The sequence below is a fragment of the Penicillium chrysogenum genome (assembly GCF_028827035.1).
Source record: "Penicillium chrysogenum strain IBT 35668 chromosome Unknown utg000005l_segment0_segment0, whole genome shotgun sequence".
Classification (NCBI taxonomy): Eukaryota; Fungi; Ascomycota; class Eurotiomycetes; order Eurotiales; family Aspergillaceae; genus Penicillium; species Penicillium chrysogenum.
This window is the reverse complement of record NW_026622753.1, coordinates 6,926,903-6,945,321: the sequence shown is the minus strand read 5'-3', so window position 1 is coordinate 6,945,321 and position 18,419 is coordinate 6,926,903. Positions and strand designations below refer to the sequence as shown.

At 50.2% G+C, this 18,419-nt stretch overlaps 7 protein-coding genes across 7 annotated transcripts; 2 read left to right on the top strand and 5 right to left on the bottom strand.

The window, feature by feature from the left end:
• Positions 1-256: 256 nt before the first annotated feature.
• N7489_011001 (anaphase promoting complex subunit 2) lies at positions 257-3,066 on the bottom strand (the record flags this gene model as incomplete). The annotated part of the gene is made up of 2 exons (XM_056716750.1): positions 257-2,521; positions 2,581-3,066. The coding sequence occupies 2 exons, from the start codon at positions 3,064-3,066 to the stop codon at positions 257-259; spliced, it is 2,751 nt and encodes a 916-aa protein (XP_056564372.1).
• A 567-nt stretch (positions 3,067-3,633) lies between these two features.
• Positions 3,634-4,137, bottom strand: N7489_011000 (V-type ATPase assembly factor PKR1; the record flags this gene model as incomplete). The annotated part of the gene is made up of 1 exon (XM_056716749.1): positions 3,634-4,137. The coding sequence occupies one exon, from the start codon at positions 4,135-4,137 to the stop codon at positions 3,634-3,636; it is 504 nt and encodes a 167-aa protein (XP_056564371.1).
• A 1,172-nt stretch (positions 4,138-5,309) lies between these two features.
• N7489_010999 (sugar porter family MFS transporter) lies at positions 5,310-7,218 on the top strand (the record flags this gene model as incomplete). The annotated part of the gene is made up of 5 exons (XM_056716748.1): positions 5,310-5,829; positions 5,901-6,373; positions 6,432-6,777; positions 6,833-6,909; positions 6,973-7,218. The coding sequence occupies 5 exons, from the start codon at positions 5,310-5,312 to the stop codon at positions 7,216-7,218; spliced, it is 1,662 nt and encodes a 553-aa protein (XP_056564370.1).
• A 692-nt stretch (positions 7,219-7,910) lies between these two features.
• On the bottom strand, positions 7,911-10,541 carry N7489_010998 (uncharacterized protein; the record flags this gene model as incomplete). Its single annotated transcript, XM_056716747.1, has 3 exons — positions 7,911-8,399; positions 8,466-10,163; positions 10,224-10,541. 3 exons carry the CDS (start codon positions 10,539-10,541, stop codon positions 7,911-7,913), a joined length of 2,505 nt encoding a protein of 834 aa, XP_056564369.1.
• A 460-nt stretch (positions 10,542-11,001) lies between these two features.
• Positions 11,002-13,167, bottom strand: N7489_010997 (glycoside hydrolase family 15 protein; the record flags this gene model as incomplete). Its single annotated transcript, XM_056716746.1, has 3 exons — positions 11,002-11,211; positions 11,284-11,348; positions 11,403-13,167. The coding sequence occupies 3 exons, from the start codon at positions 13,165-13,167 to the stop codon at positions 11,002-11,004; spliced, it is 2,040 nt and encodes a 679-aa protein (XP_056564368.1).
• Positions 13,168-14,182: 1,015 nt separating this feature from the next.
• Positions 14,183-16,040, top strand: N7489_010996 (putative nucleotide-sugar transporter; the record flags this gene model as incomplete). Its single annotated transcript, XM_056716745.1, has 2 exons — positions 14,183-14,632; positions 14,697-16,040. 2 exons carry the CDS (start codon positions 14,183-14,185, stop codon positions 16,038-16,040), a joined length of 1,794 nt encoding a protein of 597 aa, XP_056564367.1.
• Positions 16,041-16,509: 469 nt separating this feature from the next.
• N7489_010995 (DNA-(apurinic or apyrimidinic site) lyase APN1) lies at positions 16,510-18,281 on the bottom strand (the record flags this gene model as incomplete). The annotated part of the gene is made up of 5 exons (XM_056716744.1): positions 16,510-17,359; positions 17,409-17,543; positions 17,600-17,719; positions 17,782-17,818; positions 17,879-18,281. Coding segments are annotated over 5 exons (1,545 nt in total), but the record flags the coding sequence as incomplete, so codon positions are not given.
• Positions 18,282-18,419: the final 138 nt, after the last annotated feature.

Sequence of the window (18,419 nt, the reverse complement as noted above, 5' to 3'; positions counted from 1 at the left end):
TCATTATCTTGATAGGGTTGCTGTATGCTTATGGGATGAGGAAGAAGAGTATGAAGAAGGGGGAGTATGTAAAAAGGTCGGGTAGACGATCAATGAGAAGATGATGACCCTCCAGGGCTGGCTTGTAAGGATCTACCTAATTGCACCAACATATCATTCATAAATCATATTCCTTAAAGGGTATTTTGTACATCTGTTCCAGCAACGCCAAAAGAAAACAAAAAGCTCACACCCGACAGACGCCCCGTAGCTGATGCTAATGCACGATCTTGTAATTACCCCCGTTAACAATCTCCAACTTGCCCTTCGAGACCATACCACCTAAGAACTCGCGCAGCTCCTCGTTGCTGAACGGGAACCCGCCGGGAACGGCTATCTTCAGCATCATGACAATACGATTCAGAGCCATAGGTCCTTGGTTCGTGAGCATTCCCACAATAAACTGCCAATACACATTCATTTTCTCCATGGCAGCCGCCTCGGCGGATTCCTTTGCTGCGGCGGCTGCGGCGGCTTCGGCTGCTGCCGCTGCGTTGGCAGTATCGCCTGCTTCGCTATCCGAGGCGTCACTGAAGTCGCCAGCTGCGTGGGCATGGTGTTCCTCGTCTTCTGTGGGGAGGAATTCCAACACGCGGAAGGTGTCGCGTTGTACCTCGGTAAGAATGCGCTTGCTGACCCAGAAGAGACAGGCACTGCGGACAAGGGTAGGACTCATCTCGAGCTCGTCGGCGAGTTCCGGAATTGTCTTCGTGGCGGGTTCGCTCGAGTCGGACTGGAAGGCGTAGATTACGGTTGCTTGCCGGGTCGTCACTTCGTCTTTGAAGGTGTGGTTCTGCAACTCCAGCTCGACAGTGACCTGACCCAAAGCGTTGCGCCACATGAGCTTGCGCGAGTCCTTGCGCCTTTCGAAACAGGTCGCGTACCGCTCTTGCAGTTTGGTGATTTCATCGGGGACCTTGAATTCTTGTTCTTGGAATTCCGGCCAGAAGAAGCGTGATAGAACCTTGGCGTGGAGCTTTCCGGCGCCTGCTTGCTTCCGGTATCCAGACAACATCTGATCGTTCCGCACAGTGAGGTCAAGACGTCGTGAGTCGGAGATATCTTTCAGCATCACCTCGCATGCCTGTAATGCCGAATCACCGAACCGAACCTTCAGGAGCTCTAGTACTGTAACCTCTTGGTCGTAGTTCTGGCGTTTCTGGATGAGGCGGTCTGCGAGAAGAGTCTGCATTTCCTTCACGAATGTCTCCTTCGAGTCGAATAAGCTAACCAGACTGTCAATGACATCTGCGCTCTTCGACTTTTTGTAATCGGGAGCGGCATCAACCGGATCGGGCACCCAGTACAAGTCATCATAGTCTAACTCGCTCCTATTATTTTGCATGGAATGATGGTGGACCTTAGTCAGCTCTGCTGCCAGCTCTGCCAAGGTGTCACCGGTAGCTGTCGGTCCCTCGGCTGTCGCAGGGTCCGCCAATAGACCACTAACAATCACCTTCACAGTGTCCTCGCGGTCTCTCAAGTATCGCCGGATTGGTCGGGCGATGCGATCCAGCAGTACACCCTTCGGGTCCAAGATATGGAATGCTCGAATGATCGAGATGTAAACCTGCAAGATCTCGACTGTAGAGGCACCGGGATGCAACAGTCGCTGGAGCAAGTTAACAGAAAAGATATTCGTCGCATACATCCGCGCTCCAGACGAGTTGTTTGTGAAACGTCGCAGATCCTCCACCGCCCCGCTGCTTGCAGGCCAATCAACAATCACATCAAAGAGTTCGCTGACTCGAAGCTTTCCCAGCCGAGCAATGCCCATCACTTGCCACTTTTCCACGTCGCGAAGGCTCACTTCCATCGCCCCGGACTGGGCTCCAGCGGGGTCGGAATTGATGATGGCTAGAACATGCACAACGAGCCGTGCATAGACATTTTCAATCCATTGTTCCAGGTGCTGCGGCACGGTTGAGGGCGACTCCCATTCGCCGGCGTATGCGGCACGAATGAAGTCGCCCATCATGATGTTCATCACATTTGCAAACACTTTTTGGGCCTGATCACCGCCAAGTCCGACAAGCTGCAGTCCGTTGAGAAACGCCAAAAGTCGATCCCGTGCGATAGTCACGCGGCCATCTTCACCATCAACCATCATGTGTGCCCGGACTTCGGGTGATCCCTGTTTCCAGTCTTTGTACGAGACTGAGTATGCCCGTTCCATTTCCGTTCCATCCAGACTCATTCTGTCTGCATCGGAATCTTCATCTAGGGTATCAATGCCTAAAATAACCACAGCGTCCTGCGTGAGCTCTCTGGCAAGAAGCGGTGAAATCTTCTTCCATGGTAAACTGTATTGAACCACGGTGTGAAAGGCACGCTGTAGCTGAGCCAAGAACCCTCCTTGGTGGGGAGTAGTTATCAAAGGAAGCAAATAGTGCACGACGGGAGCGAGATAAATTCGACGCGCAAGCTGTAAGCAGTCCACTATTGTCCGGAGCAGGCCTTCTTCCCCCGGGGACTTTAACAACTATGAGACCGTTAGCACGGACAGACCAACCAAATTCAAACGACGCACAGCGTCCATACCTTGGATAGCCCAGTCCGAAAATTGACTAGAAAATGCCTCCGAATATCATTCCCATACCATTCAAACAACGTCCACGGAGAAGTTCGCATAAGATACTCTAGCGCCTCGGCCGTCTCCTTCGACGGAGGGCTGAGCCGGTTCCATTCTTTCAGCACTTGACTTCCATCGGTATTTCGGAAGTTGTAAAGCAACTCGAAGCCAAGGTTGGGCACCGATAGGAACTCTTTGGCCGCCTGCCGCGCCTGGTTTAACGTGTCTTCCTCCGGGGATGTGGTGTCCGTCGAACCCCCAATCGTCGCGAATGAGGTTGACTGTGAGTCTGCTTCGAAGGTTGACGATGAGTCGGATGATTGGAACGATGCGACTGGTGTCTGCTCGCGTCGGAAATCCGAGATCGACTTCGGGTGAGCTTCGAGCGACGCGGGGGAGAAAACGGAGCCGCAGACGCGCCTACGTCCCACATTGAGGGGTACGGTTGAGAGCATTTTGATCAAGGGACATCGGGCATTGTGAGATGCAGCTGGTGATTTTAGTTGCTGCACGAAGCTTCGTGTTCGATGGTTCTGTTATGCCAATGTTTGGATTGAAGGTCACGTGGATGTTTTGCTAAAGCTTCAGCTCCACCGGGTTTTACTTCGTTTTTTTGTTGTCGGGTGGATGAGATGGTAACGGTGGTGATCGTTTGGAATGTTATTGTCAATGAATATATCCGAGGAGGATATTATGTTCCTGCCAAAAATCGAAACCAAGCGCGAGCTGTAAATTTCACCATCTACATAGTATAGGGTATCGCTCCAAAACAAGAGGGCATTGCATATGTACAAATTCAAATCCAGAAAGATTAAAAGAAAAAGGGGCCCAAATCCAGATCCCAGCCAAGGCACACGAAAGGTCGACACAGAGTTTGTATCACCATAAACGCGTCCTATGTATTCGTTGAGAGGCCCGGGACCTGGTGAGCATGCAGTGTGCAACCATATTCCACCGAGATGAGAGCGTAGATATTTCGATTTGTGTGTATCCTTAAGATGCGTATCCTTGCCAAGTATCCCTCAAGACTGAGTATCATCAACCTTCTCCCACTCGCTATCAGTGCTCCCATACCCAGACCCCTCACCACCAGTGCTGGGTCGCTTCTTAGGATCGCGCGCCGTGGGCAGCAAACCGGATGCTGCACTTCCGGTCGCGACAGCAGCAGACTTGTCATCTATCCTCTTGGCCACGATAGCTTCGGTCTCCGTTTCGCTGTCGGCGCTTTCTCCTACAGCGGGACTCTTCCGCGTCTTCGCGTCACCGGACTCTTGTTTTTGTTTTTCTTTCTCAGCCTCCTGCGCCTGCTGGGCAAGTCGCACCTCGGCGGCGAACCAGTTGATGGCCCACCATAGTCCACCGCTGATGATAGATAGGGCGACGAAGTGAAGGCTGTAGGTAGCTAGAAGGAGGGCGAAGAAGATAATCTGGAGTGCGGCGAAGGTGACGTTGGTCGCGATCAAGAGGGTCGGGGTGGGTCCTGGGGTGAAGATGCTGGACCACAGGTCTCCCATGAAGGAAGCCATGATTTCAGAATGAAGTTGGGAAATCCGAAGGTTGCAGGGTGAGAGAGGGGGCCGGGAACTGGAATCCGTGTGGGGGGAAAATGGTTACCGGAAGAGACACCGCTCAGGGAAGATGGACGATGGACAATGAATTCCGATATTCAAAGATATTCAAAGATATTCACAAAAAAAAAAAGAACTAGATTTTGGATTCTTCCCCGTGGGGTATCTGGTCTGGATATTAACAATGTACAACATAGAACATTCTCCAGGGCTATTCCTGTTAATATTAATTCCAGTCAGATAAAGGGTATGTCTGACACTACATATACACCATCACGGGAGAGATCGGCTAGTCACTTGACTTTCCGAATGCATGGCCGGCCCGAGACTTCAATGTATACGATGTATAACAACATAGCCTAATAGGTATGTACCTCCAAGGCTTCCAAGGTTTACTTGGCGGGTTTCGTCATGACGATTATTCCCGCGTGATGATTTGAAATGATCATTGTCAACAGCTCAGGTGATAGTGATCAAAGGCCTAAATTTGAACTAACTATATCCCTAGGCATAGGTATATAAAGGACGACGTAAGCTTATTCCAATATTTAATAGAGTGGTAGTGACTCGTCTAGGGCTCAAAGCAATACCGGATGGATCTATATGCCATGCAATGTTGCAGGGGCCTATCTTCCTTGACCTATGCCTATTTCGTATACAAGATGCACGGTCTGGCTAGACAGAAGACGCAAGAAAGTTGGGCCTTATCTCTCAAAGGCCGAGTATAGACCCAAGAGGCAGTTGTAACGCCCCTGAACAATGCCGATAGCCGCCGCCAATTGACGGCGTGCTATTATGTCTCTTCTCCGTGTTTTCCCCACAATCGCAATAGCGCCGATCTTCCCCAAACCCGCCGAGCCGTCTACCACTCCATCATCTACCCCGACTTGCACCCCCAAGCCTTTACCTCATTGGCTTTCCGGACCGGGGGACCCCTCCCGACTTCCTAGAGGTCCCGATTCACGGAGGGAACAAGACTCGTATACTACCCCAGCTGGGTAGCTAGGGAAAATGGGTATAAATATCCCCGGAGTGCCTCCGAGGTAGAGTTTATCAGAGCGTTTTCCCGCTTCAATCAAGAAACATAACCCTCAAGTTTCTTTTAACTTGCATCCGAATCTCCACTCAATATGGCTGATGATATCCCCGCTACGAAAGAACTATCCCATGAGCCAGTGGAAGGCTTCGCTCACCATGCCGACATTGCCGCAGACCGCGAGCCCTATGGCCCACCCGGTCTGCGCGGTCTCGCAGCCAACCCATTCGTGGTCCTGTGTGCTGCCTGCTCAACGCTAGGTGGTTTGCTTTTCGGTTATGACCAAGGTGTTGTGTCGGTGATTCTGATCATGAACCAGTTCTTGACGGAGTTCCCGCGGATAGACGAGAGTAACCCGGGCTCAGGATTTGCGAAGGGATTACTGACGGCGATGATTGAGCTGGGTGCTTTGATTGGTGCCATTAACCAGGGCTGGATTGCGGATAAGATCTCGCGACGGTATTCGATTCTCGTCGCTGTTGCTATCTTCACCGTTGGCTCCGTGCTTCAAACTGCTGCCTACGGTTATCCTATGTTGACTGTAGCTCGGCTGATTGGTGGTGTTGGAATCGGAATGTTGTCGATGGTTGCACCATTGTACATCTCCGAAATCAGTATGTCTCCCTACTCGGAGGGTTCTTTCCCACATGTGAATATAAATGCTTATTCCAATCCCTCCTATTAGGTCCCCCCGAATGCCGTGGAACCCTCTTGGTTATGGAAGAATGGTGTATCGTCCTCGGAATTGTGATTGCCTTTTGGATTACCTATGGCACGCAATACATGGCCGGTGAATGGGCCTGGCGCCTCCCTTTCCTGCTCCAATTGATCCCGGGTTTTATTCTCGCTGCTGGTGTATACGCTCTTCCGTTCTCGCCCCGTTGGCTGGCTTCAAAAGGTCGCGACGAGGAAGCTCTTGACAGTCTTTGCAGACTCCGTTCTCTACCAGCCTCCGACAGACGCGTTCGCCAGGAGCTTATGGATATCCAGGCCGAAGTGCGCTTCCACCAGCAAATGAACAGGGAAAATCATCCAGATTTGCAAGGTGGTGGCACAAAGAATGCCATTCTGCAGGAGCTTTCATCGTGGGCCGATTGCTTTAAGAAGGGCTGCTGGCGTCGCACTCACATCGGTATTGGCCTAGGATTCTTCCAACAGGTGAGTTCTTTATATGTGGAGATAAGAGGTAACCGACACATGCTGATTATATGAATAGTTCATCGGTATCAATGCTCTTATTTACTACTCTCCAACCCTCTTTAAGACGATGGGTCTCGACAGGAGCATGCAACTTATCATGTCCGGCGTTCTCAACGTTGTGCAGCTGGTGGGTGTCACTACCAGTATCTGGACCATGGACGTTGTCGGTCGTCGCAAGTTGCTTCTAGGTGGTGCAGCCCTCATGGCCATATCCCACACTATTATTGCTGCTTTGGTCGGGATTTACTCGGATGATTGGCCGTCCCACAAAGCAGAAGGGTGGACCAGTGTGGCCTTTCTACTATTCTACATGCTTGCCTTTGGAGCTTCCTGGGGTCCTATCCCGTGGGCTATGCCTTCTGGTACGTCCCTACTCCCTTTTATCCTGTTAATCAGGCATCGATCTAACATATCCAGAAATTTTCCCTTCTTCCCTTCGTGCCAAGGGTGTTGCTCTTTCCACTTGCTCCAACTGGCTCAACAACTTCATCATTGTAAGTTTCTCGTTGCCATTATTTGGTCCCTCGATATGTCACGGGTACTAATAATCTCTGCAGGGTCTCATCACCCCGCCTCTCGTCCAAGACACTGGCTACGGTGCTTACGTCTTCTTCGCTGTCTTTTGCCTGCTCGCCGGAATATGGACTTTCTTCTTTGTGCCAGAAACCAAGGGTCGGACCCTCGAGCAGATGGACCACGTGTTCAAAGACAATTCTAGCGAAGAAGAAAAGGCCAAGAGACGTGTGATTGAGGCCGAACTTATTCGTGCCCAGTATGAGAATGACCATCGGGAGTTTGCATGAATCAACCTGCGTCGCCATAAATATATCAATTGAACACTAGGGCTGGCTCTCGAATGCGCGTTCTTGTATCTTAGCATAAATCAGGAATCTTACGACATTATGACTTTCATGAATGAAAAGCAGATAATTAACCCTTGTCTAGCGTGGCTGAGATCCGCGAAAGCTTAGAGCTTTGTCGTCAGATCCCTAAGTGGTGGCATATAGTTATAACTCACCACATAAGAGCCGTTCTGTGCACCTGAGACCTTCAGTGGCGTTTACCATTATTCCAGTAGCCATGGCACAATGTACCACTCTGGGTATTACGCAAGCTCTCAGGTGTATTATTAGGAGAAGGCTCGCCAAAGTTGATCTCGAAGTCGAGGGTGGACTTCAGTGTGATCCATGAGTTTGACAGGCCCGCCAACTTGACGGTAGCGAGTCAGGAGGTCCTTCTGCTACCACTCCCAGAAGACACGGTCAGCATTGGTGGGGTGCGATACAAAAGAGAAGAATCCAAGTGTGTTAGCGTACACAGTGATAACACTAAGCACAACCTTAACTCAAAAAACGTGTTATTCCAAGGTGCAAAACAAATAACCTTAGTGCTAAGCTAAACAGCCATGGTATCTCCCGAGGTCCTAAACGCTCTCTCCTCAAACGCCGCAAATGGTTCACACGACTCCTGATATAGAATGCAAGCCAAGATAAGATCACAAAACACCATGACGCGCCTTGAAAATTGATACCTTTTCGTCGTAAAATAGAATCTCTTGTAGCCGGTACCGAACCCGCGAAGCACCCTGTTCTTCATCAAGTTCGGTGTCGTAGTCGTCCGGGTCACTGGAAAGGAGGTCTGTATCAGCCGCCCCCGAGGCATCATCGGAATCACCGCTGTCTTCTTCAGATTCGTGGTCGGGGTTGGCCCACCCTTCATCGTCATCTTCGCTGTGCGCCGGGGAATGATCAATCGCGGGGTTGTCGTCGAAATCTAGTGGATTATCGTCATGTCTTGCTTCAAGAATTTGGTAGCATTTGATATGGAGACCAATGTAGGCGATCTTCAGATCTGGACGTATGCTAACGATGTCCAAAACTTGCAGCGCAAGCTCTTTCAAGTCGCGGTGAACGGTATGGTGAATGTGTGGTAGATATAAAGCACGAAGCTGAGACATATTCGGCAATCTTTGGAGGAAGAAATGCTGCGGAGTCAACGTTAGCATAACTGGTCTGGTAGAAATATTCAATGCTAGTAATCCTTCTCTTACCCAATCGCGATAATGCATCGCCATTCCCAGCTCTTTTAATTGCGGCATCTTTCCACTTGTGACAAAGGATATCATGTCGTGGTTGAACATCCACTTGTGCCATCGCGTGCCCGAATATCCGGCGCCAATTATACGGTCAGTGGCATCAATCAGCACCTTTCGCAGGCTCTGCCTGTGCTTTCGCAGAATGTGCTTGTAAATAGCGTCGATATGCACGGCAGATTCATGACCTGGTGCTTCATGCAAATAAACACTCTCCAGGGTATTCGGGGCCAGCGCATCCTTGATAAACAGTATAAGATAAGGTGAAACAGTGTCCGTGCGAATATGTTTCAAATTTAGAGAGTACTCAACGGAGCTGGCGCTTGCTCGACGTTCTGCATCCTGTGGACGTTTTGCCGGCATCGCAGGAGGAGCATACTTCCGACGCAAAGCCCTCCAAAGCTTTTCATGATCCTCGCATCGCATGATAGTGAGAGTAGTCAATCCAGTCCAGTCAACGGCCGGCAGCAGTGTTGGCACAGAAAGAGGTACACGTTCCAGCTCTAGTACTTTGAGGGAAAGTATCTCGTAGTCAAGTTTATAAGAAGGTGGCTGTGAGCGGGCACTCCGGTTGGGCACACCAGAGTTTGGTGGGGGCTTTTTGTCATTGGTAGTGCTGGGAGGCTGCTGCTCGCCATTTGCATTCAATGGAGCTGCGCTTTCGGTAGAGTTTGGTGACTTGTTTATCGAACCCTCAGATGGCATCGAGCTATCTTCAAGGGAGGTGATTATAGCATTGTCCTGGTTTTTGTCAAGGTGCCGCCGTGCCAATATACCAAGTACACCATCAGCTCTAGGCCAACCCGTTGAGCCAGCAGAGTCTTTCCCGCACAACAGCCACGCACTCATATGGGCCTTTTCGGCGATACCAATTCGGAGTTCGGACAGACGGTGACGTGACCGCTCAATGAGAAGAGCCAGCTCCTCCACATAAGCGGGTTCATCTATGTCAAGAACGGCCACACTCTTGAGCGGAGGCAGTACAGACAAGGAAGGATGTTCCACATGTTTGTATTTCTGGAAAAGTCTCGTTGCCGCCGCCGACGAACTGCGTAAGGCATTCTCTGAATTGTCATGCCAGCGCACCCAAATGCGTTCCAGGCGACAATCGTGTCCTGGCCGATCTGCCAACGACGCAAGCGCCAGCCATATTTCACGGACCACACCAGTCGGCATGTCCCAAACAAAGGCCTCAAGATCCACCATTCGCGCAACTGCCAAGGCAACCAGCGTCCCTAGCATCTTGCCCACTTCTTTGGTCACCGAGTATTCTTGTACCCAGCTAAGAGGACCATTCCCAATAGAGAATGTGCGGGTATACTGTGCATAATGATTGCCTCGTCGCGATCGGAAGCGATCTTTGTTGTTGCGAGGGTCCGAGTCCGGCTGATGATGGAGATTATCGCAACCACAGTTCACACAGCTACTTTTGAATTGGCCAGATTGAGACAGCGGCAGACGATTGAATACATCCTCTCCCATTACCAACGTGGACAAACCATAGGACAGAGCATCCACCCCCGAGTAGTCATCCGTTGATGGGTTCAGCGACTCGGGCCAGACGATGTCGAACCGGGAGTACATGTGCGGAATAGCTAGGGAATGAAGAGCAGAGCATGTAAGAGCGAGCGATGTCAGATCAGTCGTATGGGTCACCTATTGTAGACCAGGACTGTAAGCTATGTATTCACGATCTGCGGGGAAGACCTGTGTTACCTCTTTGATGATCTCTTTCAGAATGTCCAACGGCAAGTCCAGCAGCTGCAGAGGGGGTTTCGCCATTTCCGGTTCTGGAGGGGTGTGATTTGGACCTTCCGTGCGGGGAGTTGTTGGAGTCGCGTCCTGTTCGGAGGATTGATTCAAGCCCTCTTGCTCCAAGCGCAACTTCCCCAAAGCCAGTGTCAGATTTTGCTTGGCGACACCTTCAAGCTCCCTTGAAGCAGTGCTTGGGCTGGAAACAATATCCTCTTCATCCGACAACAAGGCGAGATTCGGGTTAGGCTTATCAGCCCAATCCAAGCTGGTGCCCGCCATTAGACAGAGTGGGGATACCTGTAAGGTCACGGGGATAATAAGGCACTATGGGTTGGTGAAGAACATCTCCAGCCAAGAGCTGAAGAGAAGCACACCCTGGCAGCTGCTTTGTTCAGATATGTTCGCTTTGCACAAAGACCGCCAAAGATGATAAATAAAGGGAATCTGGGGTAGCCAGCCTTGGAGCTCCCGAGTGATCGTCTGGTGCTTTATGTAAGCAACTGTCAGGTCCACGGGTGAAGTCACCTTCCAACGTTGGCACCAAGGCTGCTAACTAGAGATCAGAGGCGAACAAGTGTAGATAGAAGATATTGGTATTAACTACAAATTGTAAAGAAGTAACAAAAAGGATCATATTTGTATTCTGTCTTCTAACTTTTAGGCAAAAATTATAGAATTGCATCAAACAACTTTTGTTCTTTTTCCCCCCAAACACAACAGTATCATTGTCAGTCTATACTTAGCTGCCACCTCCAATTCTTCCCAAATTAATTGCAGCGCTAACACAAGCCAGGTGACTGAAAGCCTGTGGAGAATTGCCCATCTGCTCACCGGAAATGGCCACTTCTTCAGAGAACATGCCCAGGTGATTCGCGTAGGACAGGATGTTATCAAAGTGCGAAAGTGCGAGTTTCCAGATGTTTGGAATGGGCACATCATATTTGGCAGCCTGTATTTCCAATTTCAGCCTAGTCAGCATAGTTCAATGTTTTCTTCTAGTTGGCAGTTCCAGAAAACTTACACGAGCCATGGCTTCAACAAGCCAGAAGGTTACCATGATGAAGGCACCCTCACCCCCTGCCATACCTGTGCAACGCGAGTATCAGTACTTGTTTATCCTAAGAAACAATAGAAACCTACCGTCGTTGGCTTTCTCATGGTCATATCGGAACACCATCTTGGCGCTGGACAGACCCTCATGCTCGGGGCTTTGCAGAATCCTCCTGAGGGTGCTGATGAATCGCGGATCATTTGGCGCAACGAAAAATACCAAGGGCGCAATCAAGATGGATGCATCCAGGACCTCGGGACTCTCATAACTCTGGCAGAAATGGCCGCGCTCTTCGTTGTACCCCTTGCTCATGATTTCGTCGTACATATCGTCCCGGACCTTGATCCATTCAAAGCGATCCGGGCATGGCAGGCTAGAACGCTTCTCCGCAAGGCGAATTCCGCGATCCAGGGCCACCCACATCATGATCTTCGAATAGAGAAAGTTTTGGACCTGGCCACGGGATTCCCAAATGGACATATCCTTGTGGTTTCTAACCCCGAGGACGTAGTTGATCATACGCCGGATAGAGTTCCACTGGTCATAGGTGATGGGGTTTCCGTGCTTGTTGTACAGGTAGATACTGTCCAACAATTCGCCGTATATGTCCAGCTGCGTGTGGAAGACGGCAGCATTGCCGACGCGAACAGGCTTGCTGCCTTTGTACCCATCGAGGTGGTCCAGTTCCACCTCCGGAATGTCGTACTCTCCCCGGATGGTAAACATCAGCGGCAAGAAAGGTTTCTTGCTGTTGGGATCAAGGTCCTGGGAAGCATGTGGGAAGATCCGCTCGAAGATGAAATTGACATACGATTCCGCTTCTTGACTGTAGCCCATCTTGAGAAAGACATACAACGTGAAGGCTGTATCACGCACCCAGGAATACCGATAATCCCAGTTCCTGGCGCCTCCGACATTTTCGGGGAGCGAGAATGTGGGCGCCGCGATAATTGCACCCGTGGGCTTGTACGTCAACAGCTTCAGAATGAGGAGACTTCGCTCGACTGTCTCGCGGTAATGACCACGGAATTGACACTTGCGTGTCCAGTCAGTCCAATAGTCAGAGGTTTCCTCCTCCATTTTCATGAGGTAGGCTCCCATGGTGGCCGTGCTGGGGACAGACTTCTCTGGACTGTGCAAGACCAGATGGATGGTCTGCCCCTCCGACAAACGGATCCAGGCCACAAATCCGCGGCCACGGAGGCCATCTCGTTCCTCCAGTTTCAAAGACGCAGAGGGGAAACCAAGTTTATCTGGCTCTCGTGAATCGGCAAAGATCTCGAGTTGCAGCCGCTCGGTCTCACTCTCGAAGTGGACGGTCTGCAGCCGGTGCTTGGCCATGTCATCGTCCAGCTTGGCACGGGTGTTGTGCGAGTCTCGAGCATAATTAAAAGCCGGGAACATCTGCACTTGCAGTTCCATTGAGCCACGGCTACACTCCAGCTTTCTGATCAGGCCCGAGTGCTGCAGACCCGACTTGAAGCGGTTGGTCCCCGGTTCGTTGCAAGGACAGTATCCTGACAACAACCGGGACTGCTGCACACCCTTTTTAGGCGTGACGGGGAAGTAGTCCAGCAATGTCGCGACGCCATCCTCGTTGGTCCACCTAGTTTCGAGCAGGTTCGAGTATGGAAGATACCGCTGCTTGCTGTGGGCATCGACCACCGTCTTGTAGGGCTTCACGGAGAAGAACCCTCCTTTCTTGTCGTCCAACAGGCGGCAGAAAACGGTAGGCGAGTCAAAGACTGGCCAGCACATGTAATCCAAGCTACCAGCCTTGCTAATCAGGGCACAGGTGTGCATGTCCCCGACCAAGCCGTAGTCCTCAATGGCATTGTACTGAAATTCAGACATGATGACAATGCGAGAGAACTATCAAGTGATCTGATACAAGTTCCGAATGCCGGTGATGAAGACCGAATGCTCTTTTGCAGCATCAACCTAAGGAAGATGGGAAGAGAAGAAGATGAAGAAAGAAAACCCCCAATGTCGCTTATTATCCGCACCCTCCGACATATATTATTCCCGGAACTGGTGGGAGACACCACGACATGATGATGATAATGGTTGGATCTGAGGTCATGGCTATGCCTGATTTAGGGCTTCTTCTCCTTCATTGGAGATAAACCTTGAGCTCGGCCAAAGACATATTGTCGGTTCTCAAATGGACTCGTATTTGAGGCTAGTGAAACCTGGTCTTGTCAATCTTGTCGACAACAATCCATGCCAATCCATGCCAATCCCACCAGCTAAATGGAATGATCAAGGGAGGTTGAGCTTCCGTATACCGCTTGAAGCTGACGGAGGTTTCAGTCCGCCAATGAGAGATGACGGGGAAGATATTCCTCAGACATCACCAACTCTTCACCAATCTCGGGAAATATCAAAATATCAAGATATCGAAATACCGAAATGATCTTTTTCTTTTTCCCCTTGACCCCGGATCGACCGGACGGTGGGGATAAGATATTAAGATGGTGTTTAACCAATGAGAGAGGTGAAGGAGAGAAGGAGAGAAGGGAAAATGAGAGACATCCTCCAAGTTCAATTTCCATTTCAATTTCCATTTCAATTTCCCCATTGCCATTCTTTGAACTCATCTCTTTCTTCATTATATTCTCTCGTTTTCATTCCTTTTAATTTCATTTTTCCTGTTTTGAGCTTTCGCATTTGGATTTTTCCCCAACTTCTTCAGCCTTTTGACATCCCCCTCGTTGATTCTTTGTCAGCATATTCCCCTTGGAAACTCTCGAGGCTTTTTGCCCTCGTGCACTGTTGTGTGACAAATCTTATTCCATCCACGTTAATGGAGATAACATCTCAGTTTCACTCTTTTACTTAATACCTCGTAACTGTCCCAGTTATCAGAATGGGGCCCTCCGCCGGCGCCCACCATCGTCGGCGAAGCTCCATGCTTACCGGGACAGGGCGAGCCTCACAACCAATTTCCACAGAGCGCAATGACACGCTCTGGTCGCATGGAGATGGAGGAAATCACAAGCGCGAGGAACAGGAACCTCTGACCGCCGCAGAAGACACCGATGCGTCCGATATCTTATCCGCTGCGGAGACTCTGGAGCTGGACCCGATGAGTTCGGATGATGACCAATATGACGAGGAAACTGGACTCACAACACATCAAAAACGTCAGCGACGTCGACGGCGAAAGCAACGCCGCAAGTTGGATGCTCGAATCGCAGATGTCAAGAGCCACGGTTCTATTCGCGAGATTCTGTCAGACGGAAACATTGTCAAGAGGCTGCTCATCAACGGTGGGTTGATCTTGCTGTGGTATCTCTTCTCACTGTCCATTTCAATAGTGAGTGTTTATTCGCAATAATTTTTGGAAGTCGAGAAGGAACTAACAATTGGCGTGTTTGTAGTACAACAAATGGATGTTCTCCGAGAGCGATGTCGTCTTTCCTTTCCCTCTTTTCACAACGAGCTTACACATGGCTGTCCAATTCTCTCTCTCCGTTATTATACTCTGGATATTTCCATCGCTCCGTCCGCGACAACCGACAAGGTCTGCGGCCACATCTCCCCTCGATGGCCCTGAGGAACCGCAACCCATCATGTCCAAATTATTCTACTTCACTCGCCTCGTTCCGTGTGGTGCAGCAACCTCGCTTGACGTTGGTCTCGGGAATATGTCCTTGAGGTTTATCTCTCTTACTTTCTTGACCATGTGCAAATCGTCTGCACTTGCCTTCGTCCTGTTATTCGCCTTCCTTTTCCGTCTCGAAAAGCCTTCCACCAAATTAATCATCATCATTGCCACAATGACAATAGGAGTCGTGATGATGGTCGCTGGAGAGACAGCTTTCAATGCGCTTGGCTTCGCACTCGTCATTGCGTCTGCATTCTTTTCGGGCTTCCGATGGGGTCTGACACAAATTCTTTTGCTTCGCCACCCGGCTACTTCAAATCCATTCTCAACTCTCTTTCTCCTGACTCCTATCATGTTCCTTTCGCTCATCACTATCGCGCTATCTGTTGAGGGTCCTCATGAGATCTACCAAGGATACGTTGCGCTCGCCAGCAAACAAGGGAACCTATTTGGCTCGTTCCTTCTGATTTTCCCTGGAGTACTTGCGTTCTGCATGATTTCCTCTGAGTTTGCGCTTCTGAAGCGGTCCTCAGTTGTCACACTTAGCATCTGCGGTATCTTCAAGGAAGTAGTCACAATCAGTGCCGCGGGCATTGTCTTCCATGATAAACTCACAACGGTCAATGTGACCGGTTTGGTCGTTACTATCAGCAGCATTGCAGCGTACAACTACATGAAGATTGCAGGAATGCGCAGCGAGCTACCGGAAGAGGATCCATCGAGTCGCGAGTCGAGTCCTACATCTGATACCGACGAAGCTGAGCATAGCAGTGGCGATCAGGGGGATTATCGCCGAGTTGCCCATCAGGACTCCAGCATCATTAGCCCTACGCCGGGTGGATACCTCAACGATGATCCCCAATCGTCATCAGCCGGTGACAAACGCTCATTCCGAGTGCGCTCTAGTGGTGCCCGGCGCGGTCTCTCGATCTCGACTTCTATCATTCTAGAAGATGACGGCCCGTCTTCGCCCCTTAAATCAGCACCTGCGACCATCACTACAATGGCTGAGGCAGGGTTCCCTCACTTACATGTCCCTGATCGCGAAGCATCGCCGGGCGTCCAATCCAGCTCGTCTGTTTCGCCCATTAGGAACCAAAATTTCACCCAGAATTAGCATCTCACACTCATTCTTAACCACTCCTCTCTTATTTACATTCACCTATATTGCACATGCATATGACAATTTTTATCCTATATTCTCTTCCATGTTGGAGGGTCTGTGACCTACTCGAAGAGAACCTAGTATCCCTCTTGGAATCGCATGTCTACCCTGACAGCTATGGATCGAACTCTGGGTGGACCGGAACACAATTTCTTATTTCTGCTTGCATGAAGGGGGTTGTCTGGATTTTGGCTTTGGCTTAACTGATACCATCAATTGAATTTCCCACTTCCAACGGCTATATATAAATAAGGGTTACAGATTTGCTCCTTTGTATTTTGGGATCCTTCGAGTGTTGTAATGATTTCGTTCTTCATTATTATTTAGTCCGAAGAATAACGTAAAAAGTACACAGAACCCCAACAAGCATTCTTGATCGCCTTGCTAAACCTCTGCTCCGAGCGCAAGAAAGAATACATATCTACTCCTTCGCGGCACCATCCTTCATCATGTCCATGAGACTCTTCTGTCCCTTGGCCTTGCCTGCTTCCTTCGCTTTCTTTTTCTCATCCGCCTCGAGCTTACGGTTATACTGATCCTGATGTTTCTCGCGCTCCGCACGACCCTCCTCTGAAAGACGAGCCTCAAGAGTCCGGAACTCTTCTCCTTCAGGATCCATACCAATCAGCGACTCAAGTAGTTTGATCTCAGCCGCCCACACACCCGGATCGGGAACAGCAGCTGCGCCCGCACCAGAAGGCCTCTTGGGTCCCTTCTTTGGCTGTTTCTTCTTCTCGGACTCGCTCTCACTGCCATCGGCTGCATCATCTCCGATAGCTACGTTCTGCTCCGGAACACGGTCAATGGGTGTCTCAAGGACCATAGGTAGCCCTTCAAACCGTGGCTCGTTCATGACATTGTGGAATGCGCGCAGGCCTAGGAACCCCGTGCCGATGTTGGCGTGCAGATCGCGCTTGCTTCCGCGCGGTGCTTTTGAGTCATTGAGGTGCAGAGCTCGGAGGAATTGGATTCCGATTAGCTCGTCGAATTCGGCGAGGAAGGCTTTGAATCCGGCTGGTGATGTGAGATCATAGCCGGCTGCAAAACTGTGGCAGGTGTCAACGCAAATGCCGATGCGAGAGTGATGCTCTTTCGGGATTAGAGCTAGCAGGTCGCGGAATTCGGACAGTGCGCCGCCAATTGTGTTGCCGTGGCCGCACATTGTTTCCAGGACGGGAACTACGGTCGTCGTTTCAGTGATGGCCTGGACTAACATCTCTGCCAGGCGGGAAAGTGCTTCGGGCAGAGGAGTCTGGTTGGTACTTCCGGGGCTTGGTGGTGTTAGTCTGGGCTGATATGGTTGGTAGACGGTCGACTCACTGGAAGTTGTAAAGTGTAATTCCAAGTGCCTCGCATCGGCGCAGGTCATCCAAGAAGGAATTGTATGCTTGCTTGGATTTAGCTTTATCGTTTTGGGCCAAATTGACAAGGTAAGACCCATGAGGGAGAACGTGCCTGGGTAGTAGATGTTAGTGATTGCATTCGGATCCATTCAAATGGGACATATTCACTTGGCCGCATCGTAACCCTTTTCTACGCAAAGTTTACGGAATTGATCGCGATGGTCGTCCTGGAGAGCTGGGTTGTCCCATTTGCGCTGTGACTTCAAGAACAAGGCGATTGCATTTCCTCTGATTGCAAGATTAGAACAAATTTTAAAACTTGGATGTAATGGGAAGACCCTCGAACTTACCCGATATTCTCACTATTATGTATTGAATTAAAGACACCTGCTCGACAAGCATTGAGTTATTATCGAATTGAGTCGATGACATGCCGAGAACACTGACCTTTTGCACCACTGACGTGAGCACCGACGAACATACGCAGACCCTTCGTCCGCAGTGCCAGAGGCATACTCTCGACTTCTTGGTCTTTCTTGGACTTTCTCGCCTTTTTAGGTTTGACGTCTTCGTTGGACTTCTTAACTGGAGCCTTCTTTTTCTTCTCCTTGGCAGTATGAACCAGACGTTTGTCGTCAACCTCTCCTTTCAACGCAGGAGTAAATTCTTCGGGCTCCAACTCCGAGGCTTCTGGAGAAGAGAGTTCTTTCAAATTCGTAGTGGATTTCTGCCGTTTGGATCGTCTGGGTGGCGACAGTTCAGATGTTCCATTGCTGAGGTTCCTTTTATGGTTGACCTTGGATCCAGAGTCTTCGCACATGGGCGACTCGGATGCTTGGCAACACATAGCACTGAAAGTGGTCACAGTGTACAAAGCCTCTTGGAGCTGGGTGGGTACCCTGATCGAAGACCCGAAGAAGTTGATATTGCCAAGCCTCGCGGACCAAGATGGGACCCTACACACTCTGAAGACTCACGATGACCGAAA